Source organism: Magallana gigas, chromosome 10 (assembly GCF_963853765.1).
Source record: "Magallana gigas chromosome 10, xbMagGiga1.1, whole genome shotgun sequence".
Taxonomy (NCBI): Eukaryota; Metazoa; Mollusca; class Bivalvia; order Ostreida; family Ostreidae; genus Magallana; species Magallana gigas.
In genome coordinates, this window is record NC_088862.1 from 27,284,995 (window position 1) to 27,303,354 (window position 18,360).

General features: G+C 34.2%; 1 protein-coding gene across 2 annotated transcripts; it reads left to right on the forward strand.

Moving 5' to 3' along the window:
- The first annotated feature begins 2,521 nt into the window (after positions 1–2,521).
- LOC105327897 (uncharacterized) lies at positions 2,522–14,752 on the forward strand. Of its 2 annotated transcripts, none has more exons than XM_011428573.4 (11): positions 2,522–2,646; positions 7,599–7,780; positions 7,977–8,793; positions 9,232–9,331; positions 9,802–9,930; positions 10,438–10,561; positions 10,949–11,080; positions 11,341–11,702; positions 12,286–12,424; positions 12,558–12,709; positions 13,061–14,752. In XM_011428573.4, exons 2-11 carry the CDS (start codon positions 7,606–7,608, stop codon positions 13,511–13,513), a joined length of 2,583 nt encoding a protein of 860 aa, XP_011426875.3. In that variant the 5' UTR covers positions 2,522–2,646; positions 7,599–7,605; the 3' UTR covers positions 13,514–14,752. The 2 variants fall into 2 exon arrangements, with proteins under 2 accessions (XP_011426875.3, XP_011426877.3); XM_011428575.4 differs by having other exon boundaries at positions 13,067–14,752.
- Positions 14,753–18,360: the final 3,608 nt, after the last annotated feature.

An 18,360-nucleotide genomic window follows, 5' to 3' on the forward strand; every position in this document is an offset into this window, starting at 1 on the left:
AGCTTGTTTTCTTTTAAGGTCATTTGCACAGAGACCGAAAGCAAGTCTTAAGGATCCATCTACCCTCACTACGCCAAGCAACCACAAAAACAAAGAAAATCACTCATAACACTTTCTCACAAAATTATAGTAAATGTTCTCTTTGCAGGATTTTGTTTGAGGAAAATATTCTGCTTTGAACAATGATATCTGTAGACAAATTCTACTGATATCTGCAGACAAATTATGTAATAACGACACATGTAACATTCAGCTGAAGGAAATCCTAAAAAAAAAATCATTTATTTGCTTATGCCCTGCTTGAGGAAAGCTTTACACACTTTCAGCTGGTTTATAAGTGAAGTCTTAATAATTAAGTCTGAACATGCATTCTGATTTGAAATTATCATTTGAACCCCGACATTTTCAAACACTGACATACATGTAGATCGTTCTGTCTATAATCTACACTGTACCAACAATTTGAGAGTTACAACATTATTAATGTACTTTTTAAAGCGATGAAAAACCGTTTTGTTGGACTTGTTATAAGTAGACATATGATAGCGCTTAGCAAAGATTTAAACTCTAAAATATAAATTCTCGCACGTCGATGTGACGGTCAGCTGCCAGGTGTTTGTTTACTTCGATTTAATGTTTTTGTAAATATTTTGGTTAAATACACACGTTCTGTAAATGGTAGCACTCTAGATTTCCCAGTTGGTTTGCCTAGTTACCATCTCGTAGCATAGATATAATCATACAATCTTTTTGCATAAGTACAGTCTCCTAGCATAGATATAATTATAGTCTCTATATATAAAACAAAAATTATGTAACATGTGTAAAACCGGAAAAAAAAATGATACATGTACCTGTAGCTCAGACCTTGACACTCGAGTAAATCCCTTATAACGTAAGTTACCTAGCCAAATAATCCCCTTTGAACTATTGAATGCCTGCAATTGATTCTAGCAGCCAGTATAAAAATGAGAGGTGAGGAAATTCAATTATCTGAAAACTTAAGACATTTTACATTTTTACAATCATGAACTTAGACTTAAAATGAGATTAACCAGCACTGCATATCGATTGCGTTAAAGCCAAGGAATTCAAAAACTTTGTGAAAACGTTTCTCGCAATTTTAAGATGATTTTCCCCCCGAAAAAGGAAAATACTTGAGGTCTATTTTAATGTCAGGTGAATTCAGGTCATTGGTGTTTCAGGTAATTAAAATGACCACATTTTTAATGTATTAAAAAATACCAAAACAAAACAGTTTTTTGTTGAGATAAGAAATGAGTTATTCCATTATGAATTTAAAATCGATTTATATAAGTTCCCTAATTAGATAAACCCCAAAAAATTACATTTTCTTAAAATCGATCAGGCATTTAGTAAAGGGGCAACTGGTTAATTCGGTCTCTACTTAACTCGGCACGTGTTGAAGCTATAAGCAAGGAAATATACATATATATCGATATATTTATATTTTTGCTTAAATTTGCAGAAACTTATGCATAAAGTGTAAAATTCTTTAAAATTCAGATGTATGTTATAAAGAATACTCATGTACAAATCTAGATTTTCTTCCTAAAATCGTGGTGGGGCGGATGAAAGGGGGGGGGGGGCGAGTGGTAGTTTTATTTTCCGTGGTGAGCATTATTTTAGCAGTGTGTTATTAGAGTATATATTTTGGTTATTTCTTATAACAGTTTGTTCATACACAAGGGATGCATGCAGTACCTTCATAAAAAGGTTATATATAACGTTAAAAAAAAAAACCTCAAATCATAATTAACACTGTAAATGTATCAGACTTATTGGATATCAGCCTACATATAAGTAGAAGTCAAACTTTCAGTTTGTACAATTCCTGAAAATAAAATAATCCGTTAACCTTACCTTAAATGTATACTTGCATTTATAGATTTGAATGATCACATAATATCATGGGGATATCAACAACCCTAGCTAACAAATATCTGACCAATTAAACTCATGGCAGTGCATACAAATGTTTACCAAATAACTGTCCCTGGGATATATATACAGGTGTGTAAAGGTACAGGGTGGATCTAAGTGTGTGTGGTGTGTATTTAAAATGTGTGTCAGATTTGGTTGGTTTTATTTTAAAATTTATAAACACAATCTTAATTAATTAATAATTAAAATATTTATTATATTCATACTATTACGTACAATCTCCCCCGGGTCAAAGGTACATGTAGATAAACGTTTAAAAAAAAAACTTGAATTTTAATCTAAACATGATATTGCTGGAATAAATTCATTAAAATTATAACGGCAGCGACCGTCGCCCCTACCCCCCACCCCCCCCCCCCCCGACCCCCTCCCCCACCACCACCACCACCCTTTCTTCCGATGTCCTTGTACATGTAAATAAAAAAATGTAATTGTATATCCCGCGACATATTTATTGTGTACCTTCAATTCTAAACAGGCGCTAATTCAACAAACATGTGTTGACGAATTAGCCTAACAAGATTAAGGTACCGAATGAACAGGGTGCCGAGTTTACCAGGTCACGAATTTAGTCGTACATCAAGATTTTAGGACACCATTTTGAGATCAGTGACAGTGGTCATTGTGGTGTCTTACTTTTTCAGTTTTGGCTAAAAAGACCAAGTCAAGTTCATTTCAAAGGTATTTCAATTTTCTGATTTACATATTTTGTAATGTTTTACACATTTTTAAAGAAAATTATCTTGTTTTGACTGTTGTATCTATACATATAAATTACCAACCTATTTCTAAAAATAGTACTGAATCATCATGCAAATATCGATATCAACACTGATCAAGGAAGAAAAAAAAAACATTTACAAAACGAAACCAAAATAACACCTTATAATATATTCATGTATTTTTCATTTACATACAATTCGATTAGTACATTAGTACATTTATTTAGAATCCAACAAAGCAAGGGAGTTTGTTCAGCTCGAAGTTACACTAATCATGCTAATCTCAGCGAGATTCGTCGAGAGTACTCAGACTAAAAATTTTTGAAGGACTTCTCTAAAAAATTTTTAGTGACTCGACAAATCTCATCGACAAATCTCAATGAGATTAGAAGTTACACATGCTTGAAAATCAAACCAAATGAATGCATTTTCACACCCCCCGGAAATTCAAAGCACCTCATATTGTTACAATAATGTCATACGTGCCAACTTTTGAAAATCTTGAGGCCTATGGGGGATTTTGCAGGATTGCCATTTTTCAAGCCTACAAATTAATAATAATAAAGATCTATATATCAAAGAATTGAAGAACTGAAGAGAAAAGTACCACATTCAATTTTTATTTTGTGTTTTCATTTGTCTTGTCTTAAAAAATACATTTGATATAGTATAGCTGTTACAATAGGTCCAAAACCAATTATCATTAATGAGTTTCTTGCTGTGCACAAAGTTCTTGAAAAAGTGCCCTATATGTACTATAAGGATATTAATACACAGGTCACATTGCTCTTTCAGTATGAGTGTATACAGTATACGTAAACTTAATTCCTAATACCTATCCTGATTTTATGATCATATGTTGAATTGTGTGACAATTTTAAAGAAGCACTGCTGAACATTTAGATTCTTCAAGTAATAAACCCTACATCAAGGATATTTATGGGAAAATAAATTGATTGGTTGAGAAATGTGACCATTTTTATGGTGTGTATTTCTTTGTTTCAAGTATCGACTGATTTACATCTAGCAAGCTGATTTTTAAGGAAATGTCTGCATTAATGTACTATAAGGCCTAACAAAAAAATATGTTTGTTAACGGTTTCCCGACCGACCCTATATTTAATTGCCGACCCTAATTGTTTTTATCCATCGTTAGAAATCCGGAAGTCACACGTGGGTTCGTTTAACTTTTATATTCATCTTAATCTGTCAAGCGTTTGAAATCGAAATCGAAAGTGAAAAAAAACATGGCGTCAATATCTACGTCCACATGTTCTCTGCAGTTTGAAGAATGCGCACACATTAAGCAAATGCAGTTGATATTGGTATTGCCGAATAATATGACATTTATCCAGATGTTCGATCGATAACATGGGGGAAATGAAAAGGTTCCCAATTTTGAAGTACGAGGCAAACAAAATGGAGGCAAGATAGTTTTGACCACAGGAGTCGGCGATTTTATCAATTTCTTGAAAATAAATGAGAAACAACCAAAATCCTACCAGTGAGCTTCGTGAGCGTAGCGGGCGAAGCGACAGGATGGCAATGAGTTTTCTAGATTTTCTTTATTTCGCTTTCCAACCGATATTAAACACCAGACATCCGTGGTGGTATCTTATCAATTTCTTGCATTTATTTCCCTAAAATTATCTTCCAAAATCATTTTAAATCCATTTTTGCAAATCTCGATCATGGCCATGTTTGATGCTTGTGGTGTGCAATATCATGTTTTTAAAAAAATAATTGGTGTCTGTTTTGTAGAAAAACTTAGCATATCGAGCCATTTTCAAGGAACATTCTGCAAAAAAATATATAGTCTGTTGCACTATTGATACTATTACTAGGTCAGGCGCAAATCGGAAATTAATCCTCAGGGGAGATCTCTACTAAGCATGTTAATTGTTGCAACAGCAGACATAAACTATTTTTTTGTATTGTCTTATTTATTTCTAGAACACATTTTATCCACCAATTAATGAAGATAAAGTTTTAAAATCGATAAACCTCTAGATTTTATATTTGATTACAAGTACCTAGATTCTATAAAATAGACTATAAATATGAGGCACGATTTTTACTGCAAAACTGAACGGGTTAAATAAAACCACGTGGTCCAAAATTTAAATGACAATAACATTCGCAGGGGTGCATATGGCAAACAAAAGTAAGCATGACATAATGGCAAAACAATTTTGTATTATCAGTTTTCGAGGGTTGTTCGGAAATTATTGAGACATTTTCTCTTATTCTTTTAGGAAAAGAGATAAACCCTTGAAATTTCACCAAAATGTAAATCAGAATAGAGTTTATCAATGTAAAAAGTTTCTTTTCCATGGCATGAATAGATCATTATTGGTAAGTGGATCAACCTGCCTGCATCCAGTGACCCGGCGCAACCGCAAAATTTTTGCAACGTCATTTTAACGCTTCTCATTGCTCCTGTGTTTAAACACCTTACAAACGATCGGAAATAAGAATTATTTTTTAATTCTCATCTTTTGTTTTGATTTCAAGATGTCATCATTTACTTTTTCTCTCATTCTTGATTTTTATTTTGAGTTCTGTTTACCCTAAAATCAAATTACTGTGAATGTCTCCTGCTTGTTTTTATTTTAGAACTGTTGACAACAGTTAGTGGTAAACAGTACTTGATATTAAGTCTATTTGTCTTAATTCTAGTTAAACAATCAGTGAAAATAATATGATGAACTGAAGCTCTGTATCCCTGGTTATCGTATAATTTTGGTTTAAGGAATTGCGTGGCCTTAAAGGTCTTCTTCTGAGATTTCCACCAGTTTGATGTATATTCGCTGTGCCGTCTTAAGGTCAAAATTCAAAGTAATGTCGTTGTCATATTTCTATAGCTTGGTAAATATATTTGTACCATATCTGTATTTCAGCTCGAAAATTAGTGAAACGTAATCAAACGTTAGTTGCAAAATATAGCAAAATGAACATATTTAATTTGATTTCTTTTATCAACAACTGTAATTCTACGGACACTTTGAAATGGGATGTTCATGTTTTTTAATCTCCGAGATTATGCCTGCGCCAGGTACCCCGACCACTGACTTGTTAACCTACCGTTGTAAACAAAATATTTAATTAACTTTCAATATTACTTTGTTTAATTATTTGTTTTGGATTCTTCAATGTTTATGCCAATTTTCGTCAAAATTTGTCACTTAGAAAGGGATAAGGGATATATTCGAGTTGTCTCAATAATTTCATGTATGTGACGTTTCTGAAGTTGTGTAAAAAAAAAATAAAATAAAATAAAAAAAAAAATCCTACCTACCGACCCTATTTTTTTCAGCATGTAACAGTAAACAAACATATTTTTTTGTTTGGCCTAATATATAGTGTTGAACTACGATACTTATAGAGAGAGAGAGAAGGAGAGAGAGAGACACACACACACACTCATAAAGCAGGGTTGCAAATAACATTTTCAAACCCAGGGGCCATGTGGGCTCCCAACTTTTCAAGTTATAGAAGCCCACAAAAATTTATAGGGGCCCACTCCACTGATATTCACAATGAAGTTAGTTTATAATATTAAAATATATACATGTAGAATAAAAATTGTAAAGTGCCATTATTAATTTGAATTAGATCCAATTTATTAAATTTAATTCTCTTTGTATTCATACATTTTATAGATGAGATGTTTTGTAATTGTTAGCTTAATGACAAATAAAATTAGTCTCTGTATTACTGTGTATTTTTGAGGTATTAGTCCAACCTTTTGACCCAGTTACAACCGTTATATAAAAAATCTTATTTTTAAAAAGATAACTGCAAAAAAGCGGTTTCATGTTTATTTTAGCATTAATTTGACAGAATTATTAACTAATTACAAATTACCAACTAATAGTAATATCAACACTACAAGTAATAAACATCGGTTGCACAGTATGTGTTGCATCACCCGTATTTATAACCCCGAAAGATAAGACAATCTCGAGTTATTAATTACAACAGGTGTTAACTGAAGCTGTGAAAACTTCTTCAGAATTAGTTAATTATCATTTGATTGCCTTTGGGGTTAATTCAAACGATTGTAAACTCATAATATAGGGCAACTTTTACTTCTCTTATGGAGGAAATTCCAACAAAGTTGCCGATCAAAAAGTGACTATTTAATTTAAATTGGTCCTTGATTGCCCAAAAAATTTATACTCGCCATGTGGGCAACTAAATCTTTAAGAAATAGTCGCCCACAGTAAAAATTACTCGCATTTGCGAGTGGGCGAGTGGTTATTTGCAACCCTGTAAAGTAAGGTAGAACTTTATGATTGAAATTCAGATTACAAAATATTTAAACTCCTGCAAGAAAACCGTTTGATATTTTCTAGCTCATGTGAACTGAAGCTTAGTAAAACCCTCTTACATTATATTGTGTTTAAACTGTATCAGTCACATGTACTTGTAAGATTGCAATACAGGGATTTGGGTCAATTGGAGACTATTGGTTGGATGAGCCAGTCAGAGCCATAGATATGAGTCATGTGACCCATTTGCCACAATATTCAAATTACTCAACTCTGTTGTCAACTCAAATCTGTGAAAGTAAAGTGCATGAGTTTGAGGTCAGAGCTCACACTTGAGGCTGAGTATTGACTTGAAAGTTTGTGACAGCTTTGTGCCAGAAGTCAATGAGTGTCCACTGAATGTACACCAAAACAAAGGGGGGGGGGGGGTGTTATGAATATACATCTACAATGTCATGTAGTAGGAGATACTATGTTGACTGGTTACTTCCAAGACCCATGTCATATCATTGACTAATCAAAGAATCGTATTAGGTGATCTCAATCAAAATGGTGAAAAATTGTCAGTTTTTTCTAATCTGTTTTCAATCCCTACTCTCAACAATTAATTCATGTTTTATGTCCTTCTAAATTACAGTGCAAAGATGAGTTACAACACCAGAAGAAGGGCTGTTGTCAATCAGAAGGTGGGAATTGATTCGACTCATGACCATGAAGTGTCTCTCAAACCACGGTTAAGAAGTTGCAAAGTGCTACCCTCTGATAACACAGGAAGTTATGCCCCATTCTGTCAAAGTCTGAACAGCAAAGAGTTTCAAGGTAATTAACTCATTTAAAAAAAATCATGTTTGTTGATTGAATGTCATAAAACATATCTATAAATCTAACTATGAGGGGACTTGTCGACTTCCATTAATAATGTGCCATGGAATTTTAGTTTTTATTTGTGCACTTACATTCTTCATAAATCAACACTTGTATGTAGTTACTTTTAACCTTTTAACTTTAAATGCAGATTCTCCACATGAGCAAAATTTGAAGACTATGAAGTCCTCACAGAAATCTGGCACACAATGTGTCATTGTTCCGGAAAACAAGAAAGTCATGGCTCCAAGGAACTTGGAATTGATCACAAAGACTGTTGAAAAGGACCAAACAGAGGACCTTATTAATAAGGAGATAGAAGACATGCAGTTAACAACTAATGTTGCAATTAATTTAGCGGACGAGCTCTTCAAAGATTATCTCCTTGATGGAGATTTATTGTCAGTGGATATCAGACTACCCAACTCATCAAAGGCAACAGAGGCAGAGAATACAAATTCTGCTGTGAAGGAATTGCTCATTCCTTGGACCCAGTCTTCCCAAAGCTCTGATCAGTTACCTAATAGTGACTTGAAGAATATACAGGAAAGCCATGCTAGCTTCACTTCTACCAGCACAGAAAGTTGTCCTCAAACACAGAGCTCAGAAGCTGATTTAAGTGAAATGTTGCAGACGCTAGAGACTGGCTCTGCATTTGGTAACGAAATGATGCTGAGCCCAGAAGCGGGTTTCGAAATGTTGCAAAACCTAGAGGCTAGCTTCAAGGATGATAATGAAATTTCAAATAGTCAAGAGGCTGCCTTAGAGCCTGATGGGGAAATGTCGGGAATGGACTCTAGATTCTTTCAGTCAGATCCTGCCAAGAATTGCAGAGAAGATGCAGACTGCTGTACAACTACAGTGCCTTCAGATCATCATAAGGGGTTTGAAGGAGAAACTGACATGGATCAGGAGATGACTTGTGATGATTTACCAGAAGAGATTCCCAGGGATAAATTTTCGCTAGGGTACATTTATATTATTTAAAATATATATAAGTAAACCGCTTTGGCTGAATCATATTTGTTAATGTGCCCACTTTTCATCAGCTTGCAACGAGCCAAATACAGTCAAACTTCGTTATCTCGAACTAGTTGGGACTGTTTAAAAACTTTTGAGATATCCAAGCATTTGAGATATGGATGGTAAAATAGTTTTAAAAACTAAGTGGTTGGGACTTGCAAATCGCATCGATGTATCCATTGTTTTCGAGATATCAGTGTTTGAGATATCGAAGTTCAACTGTATTACCAATCATGTCTTTGTAAACAGTAAATGAAGAAAAGATATTGTCATATCTTTTTGCAAAAGATTGTTTGTCTTCTACCATGAAATAATATTAATGTTAAACAGAAATTGAACTAGGTGTGAAATGTTATTATTTCATATTAAATTTTGTATTGTAGAGATGTTGTTCATGGAAGTACCAAAGCTGTAGAGGACTTGGCCCAGAGACATGATCATCATCTACTGAAAACCGGCGTACATGGTGTTTACACTGACAAGGTAAACTCAGAGCCCCCTTGTACTAAATCTTTTACCGTATTTGTCCTATCGAGCACTTCAGGTGCTATGAACATTAGAGAAAAGGGGGAAGATTAAATGTTAATAAAAGTGATGTACTGCATATCAAAATTCATATCAGTACTTGTTTAGAATTATAAAAAACACATTTATCACAAAGAGAAAAGGTCTTTTGTATTTGAGAGGTCCTAATATTCTCCATTGATTGGAATTGTCCAAGGGAAGGGCATATGAAGCAGAATTTAAGGGTGCTTAATAGGATGAATATGGTACATGGCTCATTTCTTTGGTGATGTGGGATTAAATGAATTATGCTAGCTGTTCTTAATCCATATAATTATATACATGTATATGCATGATCATGTGCACTTACATGATCAAATTTTGTATAAAAATATGCACTTTAGATACCAGCTTCTGACAGCATATTATGTGGGGTTTTTTTCATGCAGAGTTTCGAAGCTCTGAGATTGGAGACTCGGAAACCTGACATTATCCAGTCCACAAAGCTCGGTCAGGGGTCATTTGGAGTTGTTGTCAAGTGTGTTGGGCTGGACCATTTAGAATTTGTGAAGAAAAAGGTAAGCACTCTAATACTGTTTATAACTGAAACATAAGTATTTTCTGCCTTTTTATGATCATTGTCAAAATTGAATTGATAGAAGAAATTTTGCGTTGCAATCTGAAGAACGCACATCATTTAAAATGTTCTTCTGTGTCCAATTCCAGCTTTGATTCATAAGCGGCTTTGGATTGCATGATGATGATGATATATATGGCAAAAAAAATATTGTGTCTGATTGTTCTCAGATCCTCAGCTCCAAGTAATATTAACATCTTAGGGATGCCATCTCATCTCTAATATTTGAACCAGTAACCTTCATTCATGAAATGTTATTAGTCTCTGTGATACCACTGAGCCAATAAAAACATGTTATATGCAATTTATTAATCTATGTTCCAAATCAATGATATGAACAAGTTTAAGAGTTATCAAACTTTGCTGAGGATCAGAGGTTGTTAATCTCTAGTGTACATGGTGTAGTTATACATGTGATGTTAAAACATTTGCTTAAAATGTCTTTTAGGTGACCGGGAAATTCCACCAACCAGAGGCTGTATTTACCAACAGAGCCACGCATCCAAATATCATCAAGTCATATGGATTGATTGTTAACTTTGGGAAAGTGGAAATCATCATGGAATTTGCAGGTTAGTTTGTCAGTGGGTTGCAAGTTTGATTATAGGTTTAAGAAAGGACTACATGATGTAAAACGATTAAATAATTTGTAAGGGAATTTAAGCATCTGGGCTTTTTTTTAAATTTGAATATTCATCAATATTGAATGAACATTTTTTAAATTATCAATTTGATGTATGAATGCTACCAAATTGTTTGACATTTTTTCTTAGAAGTCTAAAATTTTAAAAAGTTAAGAAATAAATTTTCCCATTAAAAATGCATTAGTAAATAAATCTCTTTCAAGTCTTTTCTACTAATCTTTAACCGAATCAGCTACTGTGACTAGCTGGCTACAAATAGTGTTTATACAAAGGAAAGTAAATCTGTTAATCAAAACATTCTTCTGCTGCTTTCAGGACAATCACTGCTGAGCTTGGTGAACACAGTGAAGCCTCTACAAGAAAGCATCATCAGGTCTCTGACCTTGGACCTTTGTTGTGGTCTAGCGTTCCTGGAATCTGAAAACGTGGTTCACTTCGATATCAAACGTATGTTTAACATGCATGTATTTATGTTTGATATATTGATAGGTGTAAATAACCAGTAAGGACTAAATCATGATTTACATTATGCATGTTATTTGTGGATAAGTACACTATATGTATGTCTATTTTTTAGTTTTAATATATTCCCATTTGTATAAGCTTAAGACTTAATGATTAAACGTGTGAGATTTAACACTTAACCAGTAAATTGCATGGTGTTGATGAACTTGTAATCTGATGATGAATTTTGTTTGCAATTCTAGCTGAAAACCTCTTTGTGCAAGAAGACGAGAAAAATGGATACATTCTTAAGATTGGTGATTTTGGGTCTGCCCGAATGCCTGGGGCACAGACAGAAATGACAGCTTGGACCGCTGTATACTGTACCCCAGAGATGGCAAGACTGTTTCTGAAAAGAAACTTTCCAGGCCTGTTGGAGAACCTTGGGATTTTACTGACCGAGCAAGAAATAGAAAGAACCCTCCAACCCAAGACGGACATGTTCTCTGCTGGGTTGGTGGTGTTGTTTATGTATGTCGGGGACCACGTGTTAAATCAGTTCATCACCAGGGACAAACCTAACATCACAGACAATAAGGAAAAGCAACTGGCCATTCTGTTGTCTGTAAGTTCCAATCTTATTTGTTGAGGCTGTATGATCAACAAATTATCCATTAGATCTGCTGTCAAATCTCAGATATGATATATTTAGCCATAAACTGTCATTTACGTTTAAAAAAAAATCCAAATAGTTGAGCTTTAAAATTTGAATATTTTCTTATATCTTTACATGTAAAGAGCTCTTTTATTTTGAAAGATAAATATAGTCTTGTAATTAAAAATGGCAAAGACCCTTCAGCCCTCTTCAATTTTCAAATAAATCTTTGTATGAAGTTGTGAATTGATTATTTATGGGTCCAATATTTGATGGTCCAAATAAAGTTTCATAATTCATGGGGGAAATTTTTCGGTGAGATGAATAAACAAAATGCGACAAAAAATTGATGACCACAATTATTTTCAATTTACTTTTTGCTTTCAGAATTAAATTCTCTGTTATGGTTTAAGCATAGAAGTTTTGTTTTACAGCCTAATATGGTAATGCTTTTGAAAATAAAGGATCGCTCGATATTTTAAAAGTATACTAGTTGACTCTTATAGTTGGTGTAAGAATTTTGTATTAATCAATGCTTTCGATTTGCTTTCAGCTGTCGAATCAACCACTCCCAGAATCCTTGTTGATCCCGGAGTCAATAGGCCCAGAGATGAGGAGAGTTCTACAGGGGATGCTGAAGTTTGAGGTTGAGAAAAGATCTTCCGCTGAAGAAACAATGATGATGATTAAAGGTAAGCTATTTGTGCTTCTACTTGTTCAATTCTCTTAGTCTGTACTTGTTCAATTCTCTATAAGTTCTTGTTCCACTCCCTAAGTACACTTCTCAAAGCACGTTTGACAAATGTAAATTAATTCCAATTTTAGCCATGTTGTCTGCAAAAGACCAAAATACGTCACTGCAAGAGAGAGCTGTAGAAGAAAATGTAGTGGCGCAGAAAAAGATCCAGTCGGGCAGACCAAGAGCAAGAAGAGGACGTTGCAAAAAGAAACAGGAAGCTCCGTCATCCACACCACAGGTGGGTAGAGTTCATTTGTCAGTTACCTTGAAATCGTTTAAATTCATTGGGGCCAATTTTTTGTGGATGGTGGGATATTTTGCTTATCCGTGGGGATATAATTTTGTGGATGCATGGGTTTTCAGTTTAAGTAGAAAACTTTATACTCTCGCAAAATTTGTGTTTTCGTCAAGGATGTAAATTCTTGGGGGAAGGGCTATTAACAAATACCACAAAAAATTGAGCCATCATGCATTCTAATGAATCAACAGTAAATAAACTTTCTATATAGATTCTGTTACCTGTAAAGGTTTAAAATACTTTTTCTGCAACTGCCCTTTCTCCTGATATTCATTTTCTTGCCTGATTTAGATCAAGATGACACAGAAAAGTGAGCAGATATTGGCAGAAAACCCACAGCTGAAAAAGCGCATGGTGAAGGGAGAACTGAAGAGAAAGCTTCTGAAGCATTCATCTGCCATTCCAGACAAAGTCATGAAGCCAATGGAGCCAGTCCTGGAAATAAGGGAATCAAGTCAGAGTGGTTTGGTCAGCGATGGGATACAGATAAGAATGTCATTGGATGGGAACCAGGAATCGGAATCACTGCAGGAGGGAGACAGGGCAGGATTGTTGACTGATTGCTACCAGACAGGGTACCATGGAGGAATCAGTGAGGCCTATTTTCCATTTTCTGAGGTGCAGATTAGTGAAAATCTCCTACCCATCCGCCAGGCTGAAGATGATTGGTCAATTCAGGAGTCCAATCAGGAGCTTGAGCCAGTTGGCAATTTGCCAGATCTTGGATGTCTTGGCATTGATTAAGACTCTTGGCATATAAGGGAGGATAAAGAATAGTCATTGTATGATGGAGGTTTTACCGTACAAGGAAACCAGATTGTGTAAGGTAGTTTTTTTAGCTCAAAACAAAGAAAAACTTTATGAATGGGAACTGAATATCATATATATATATGAATAACAACATGCAAAGTGTCTGAAAGCTATAATGTTAATTTTGATAAAATGAAGTCAATGTACATGTAGTGAGACTGATTTACACCACTCTGTTTTTATTTGCCTCCTTTGTGAAATGCCCATCCAATCATGTAGACCTTTTGTCAAAGATTTTAATGTGTTTAATGGAGAACATAGCTCAGTGGTCAAAGGTGTTTGGACAAACACCTACATCCACGCCGACAGGTTGCTGGTACGAGCCCCACTTGGGCAAGTGGTCACTTGATGTTTTGTGTTGTGTTCTTTGACAAGGCTCTTTAACTGCATTGTTTCAGCCCCCCCCCCCCCCCACACACACACACACACAGCTGCAATGTGTACCCTGTGTGGTGGTTAACTGCAATGGACTGGTGTCCCACCCAGGGGAAATCAATGACTCATCCAATGAGCACCACGGAAACCGGGGATAAGCACCAGCTGTATGCTCCTCATGGCGTGGAGAAGGATTTTAATTCAAATGTGTTCATGAATTATGTACTATATTTACTTGTATACTTAAACTGTATGTATATTTATTTCCTTGTGTGTACTTCCTTTCATAACTAACAGTAAAGTTCCTTTCATAACTAACAGTAAAGTGAAACTAATATTTTTTTTCATAACTGTATGACGTCTGCATTGTATATGACATCCTAGTTGTATGTGGTACATGTTATTTATATCATGTTAAAACATATGCGCAAAAGGATTGAACATTCAGAGTCTCTTAATTATGAAATAAATGATGATAATCTTAATGCTCACGATGTTTCAATGTAAAAACATGCGCGGATCCAGAAAATTTTCCCAGGGGAGGGGGTCCCGACGGTTATTTCAGTGTGCGGGGGGGGGGGGGGGGGGGGTCCGATCATAGTTTTTTTTGTAATTTTATAATGTAATTTTAAAGAAATTTGAATTTTACAGGCGGGAGGGGTTCTGGACCCCCTAACCCCCCTCTAGATCCGCGCATGAAAATTTATCTTTTTTTCTAGTCTGCATTTTGTTGTTTAGGATATTCACAAGATTTATTGTTTCATGTTTTTAAATTAAAATTATTTCTCTATAAATTTTTCTGCGTTTTGTGTTTAAAACTACGAATATAGGTGAAAATGGACAACAATGTGAGGCGGACCTGCTTGGAAAACTATATTTTGAATATTCAGAAGCTCAAAAGAACGTTGGGTAAACGAAGGGATATATATGCAATACAAGGGATATATACATGTATATGCAATCCAAGGAATATATAATTATGCAATTTAAGCTTACTCCATAACAAGTGCACTGAATGCATGTCAATAATCTAATAAAGAAATACAAGTAGATTACAAAGATTCTAGATAAGGAATGAATAGTATTCTAAAATTTTACTTTTTTTTCTTCAAATTCAAAATCATCAATGCATTTATTTTTCAATAAAATGATTCCAAAAATACATCAATAAAATGCATTTTAACCTTTAAAAAAAATTGGGTCGTGAGACACATCGTCTTCTTGAGCAATGATCACAGTGAATGAATCAACACTGACAACAGTTTTGGAGATTATGATGCTAACAAAATATGTATATATATAAAAATGATATATAATTTAGACCCATCTCAACTACAATCTGGTTAAATTTTGCAGCCACCCCACCCTCTTCTGGGATCCATGGTCCAGGATGATGGTTTGAACAAGTTTGAATTCAATATACACTATAAATACATTACAATGTACATGTAGCTGATATTTGAATTGGCCGAGTGGTATAATGAGGATATTATTAATGCACCCCCCCCCCCCCCCAAAAAAAAAAAAAAAAAAAAAAAAACCCAAAAAACACCCCCCCCCCCCCAAAAAAAAAAAAATCACGGTGTGAGGAAAATGTATGTTGCACACAGATAAAAACTTAAGCCCCTTTTTAATTTTAATATGCACATGCTGTATTCCTGATGTAATCAGTAGATGCAGGGTTTCTGATTAAATTTAATGAGTTCAATTGGTAGTAATATAAGTTAACTAAGATGTTGAAGATTTTGCTGTAAAAGGAGATGATCGTAAGAAAAAGTTCTTTTTTTCAAGTTATACAGACCATGAAGTCGGGCATATGTGACAGTCCTTGAAAAAATTCCAAAATAGCGGTTATCTGCACTGCTGGTATGATAATGAAGGGAGTAAGCTGTATTTTTCCAATACGAGAAAAATCGTTGCCTGTGTTTAAATACCATGTTTATTTTACTTTCATATATTTATAAGAAAAACATGGTTATACACAATTGTACATTAACTTGAATAAATCGGATACGCTAACTTTACGCAGCACAGTTAAGGCTTGAACTTTATACAGTATTTGTGTATGACTTTTTTCCTACGAATTCTGTGGAATGTACATGAGAGAGAATTTTTAATGCTTTATGAGAAACGATTTATCAGCCAACTCTGTGTTCGATCGGTCATTTCCCTCACAAGAGAACATTCATTTGTTGAAATTCAATGGATTGCTTCAGTCTCGTCATGCACTGATTATGTAAACACATTTTTGCAAAGCTTTGCACACTAGATTAATAATAATAAAAAACAATTAGGGCATAAATGAACAGGGCATCGGACTCAGGGAATTTTTTTAAGTATTTTGACCTGTTTCAGTAATCTAAGTGTATATTATGTATAAAATTAGTTTTGGACCAGCAGATAAATCGAAAAACTTCGCCAAGCCCGTAAATCTCTTTCAAAATCAAGTTTAATTTATTTTACGATAAACTTGAGACGATTGTAAGTCTCAGAGAATTAAGATGTACATATTTACACATTTTAATTGGCATGCAGAAGCCTGCCGTTCGATTAAAAAAGAAGAAGACTTTTAATGTGATGTGGAACACCTGTCGATATTAATGTGGATAAAAGTACATTATGAACAAAATACGGTTACCGCAACAGTTATAGAATTTTCAAACATTCTTTACAGTATTGGACTGAAAAACGTTAAATTTTTTTATAAAAGAAACAGAAAGGATTCGAACTGATGACTTGCGTACTCTTCCTCATTGCGCTACGCTGCTAGATAACATTTTTTTCTCTTTTTTTGGAGGGGGCATAAAACCATATTTGTTTATTTCGATAAAAAATACGTCATAATAGGGAAATGCCCCATACCACCTTAATAATCACCTGCACGCAGTTTGTGATTTTTTTTCGATGCAGGTATAAAAACAACATGTTATGATAAAATATGTATGTACCTGCTGCAATTAATACCATCCGAAAAATTTCTTCTGCAATATAATGATCGCTATCTTCATATCCCGCATTGATTATCAAAGAATGGGCCATGTGATTTTGGCCATTTTTAAACTACATGTATAGGGAATCCCCTTAAAAAGAAGAGACCTTTATAACGATATAGAAATATGCAGAGCTTAAAGTTATAATCTATAAATTAAAAAAAAAGTAAGTTACTCTTTTCTTGAAACAAATCTGAACCCATACAATGTTAAAGTTGTTAAACATTTTTTTTAAAAATGGACGAATTTTAAGATTAAGCTAGCGCTGTTTTGAAATTAACACTTAGTTTAGAAGTATTTTTTGAGGAACAACTCTTTCTTATCTGAACATGGGAAAAGGGGGGGGGGGCAGCAAGAAGCAGAATAAAATTCTTGGATAATTGGGTCTTATATAGATGAATAATCAATTAATCCCTCATTTGAATTCAACAACAAATTAAACACACTAGTAGACTCAATCAAAGCAATGAAAAATAACTTCTTTAATGAGTAATAGTACATTTATTAATCATTTGTTAAGTATGTTTACAATAAATCTTTCAAAGAATTGATGGACACAACACTTTCTGTAATGGTAATAAGCCGAAAACTGCCCATTCTCGCTGACATTGTACAGTGCGATACGCGTCAGCTGACAGTGTGGTTTCTGACAGAATGAATAGGCTTATAGGCTTATAATTTACTAGAACCTTTGTCTTTTCATGGCTTGTCACAGTTTTACCAATCGTCTTGCTTCGTTTTATTTACCTGACACTTTCAAATTTGTTAACAAGAAGCATTAGGCACAAAACAGATCATTTTGCGATTGGTTATATAAATGAATTTTAAAAAAGGAACTCTTGGCCAGACGAAGCAGGTTTAGATATAATTTAGCTGTCCCTTTAGTCCACAGTACGTCACAAATAGCATGCGCAAAGGTAAGCATAATTCGAAATCCTCGCATACTGTGGAATCATGCATTAAAATTCGTGGGGGGGGGGGGGGGGGGGGCAATTTTCATGGATAGATGAAATTTATTGGTTTGTGGTTATTTGTGTGGTTATTTGGTATTAATTTCGAGTATTTTCTAATATCTACTAAAGGAAATATAACTTTTATAACCCTAATTTATTAATTTGTGGAGGGTGCTAATTCGTGGCCGAGAGGTACCAATAAATTCCACGAAAATTGAACCACCACGAAATCTAATGATTCCACAGTATTGGTCTTTTTTTTTAACGAAAAACGGTAAAGAGTACTGTGGTTCTGTAGGTTTTAAATGTTAATACTAGTACATGTATTTATTTTAATTTGAATTACTTTTATCCAATTTCATACAAAAGGACGACGTTAGCTGAGCACTTTCAATAAAAGAATTAATCTTTTTAAAATTCTACCTGGGTTTTTTTTTATCTGAAAATCTAAATTATCATTGAT

Excerpts from the sequence above, each read along its gene's own strand:
- LOC105327897 (XM_011428573.4), top strand. The coding sequence starts at position 7,606 with ATGAGTTACAACACCAGAAGAAGGGCTGTTGTCAATCAGAAGGTGGGA. Across the intron at positions 8,794-9,231 it reads AGGGATAAATTTTCGCTAGG|AGATGTTGTTCATGGAAGTA; the intron begins GTACATTTATAT and ends TTTGTATTGTAG. Across the intron at positions 10,562-10,948 it reads AATCATCATGGAATTTGCAG|GACAATCACTGCTGAGCTTG; the intron begins GTTAGTTTGTCA and ends TGCTGCTTTCAG.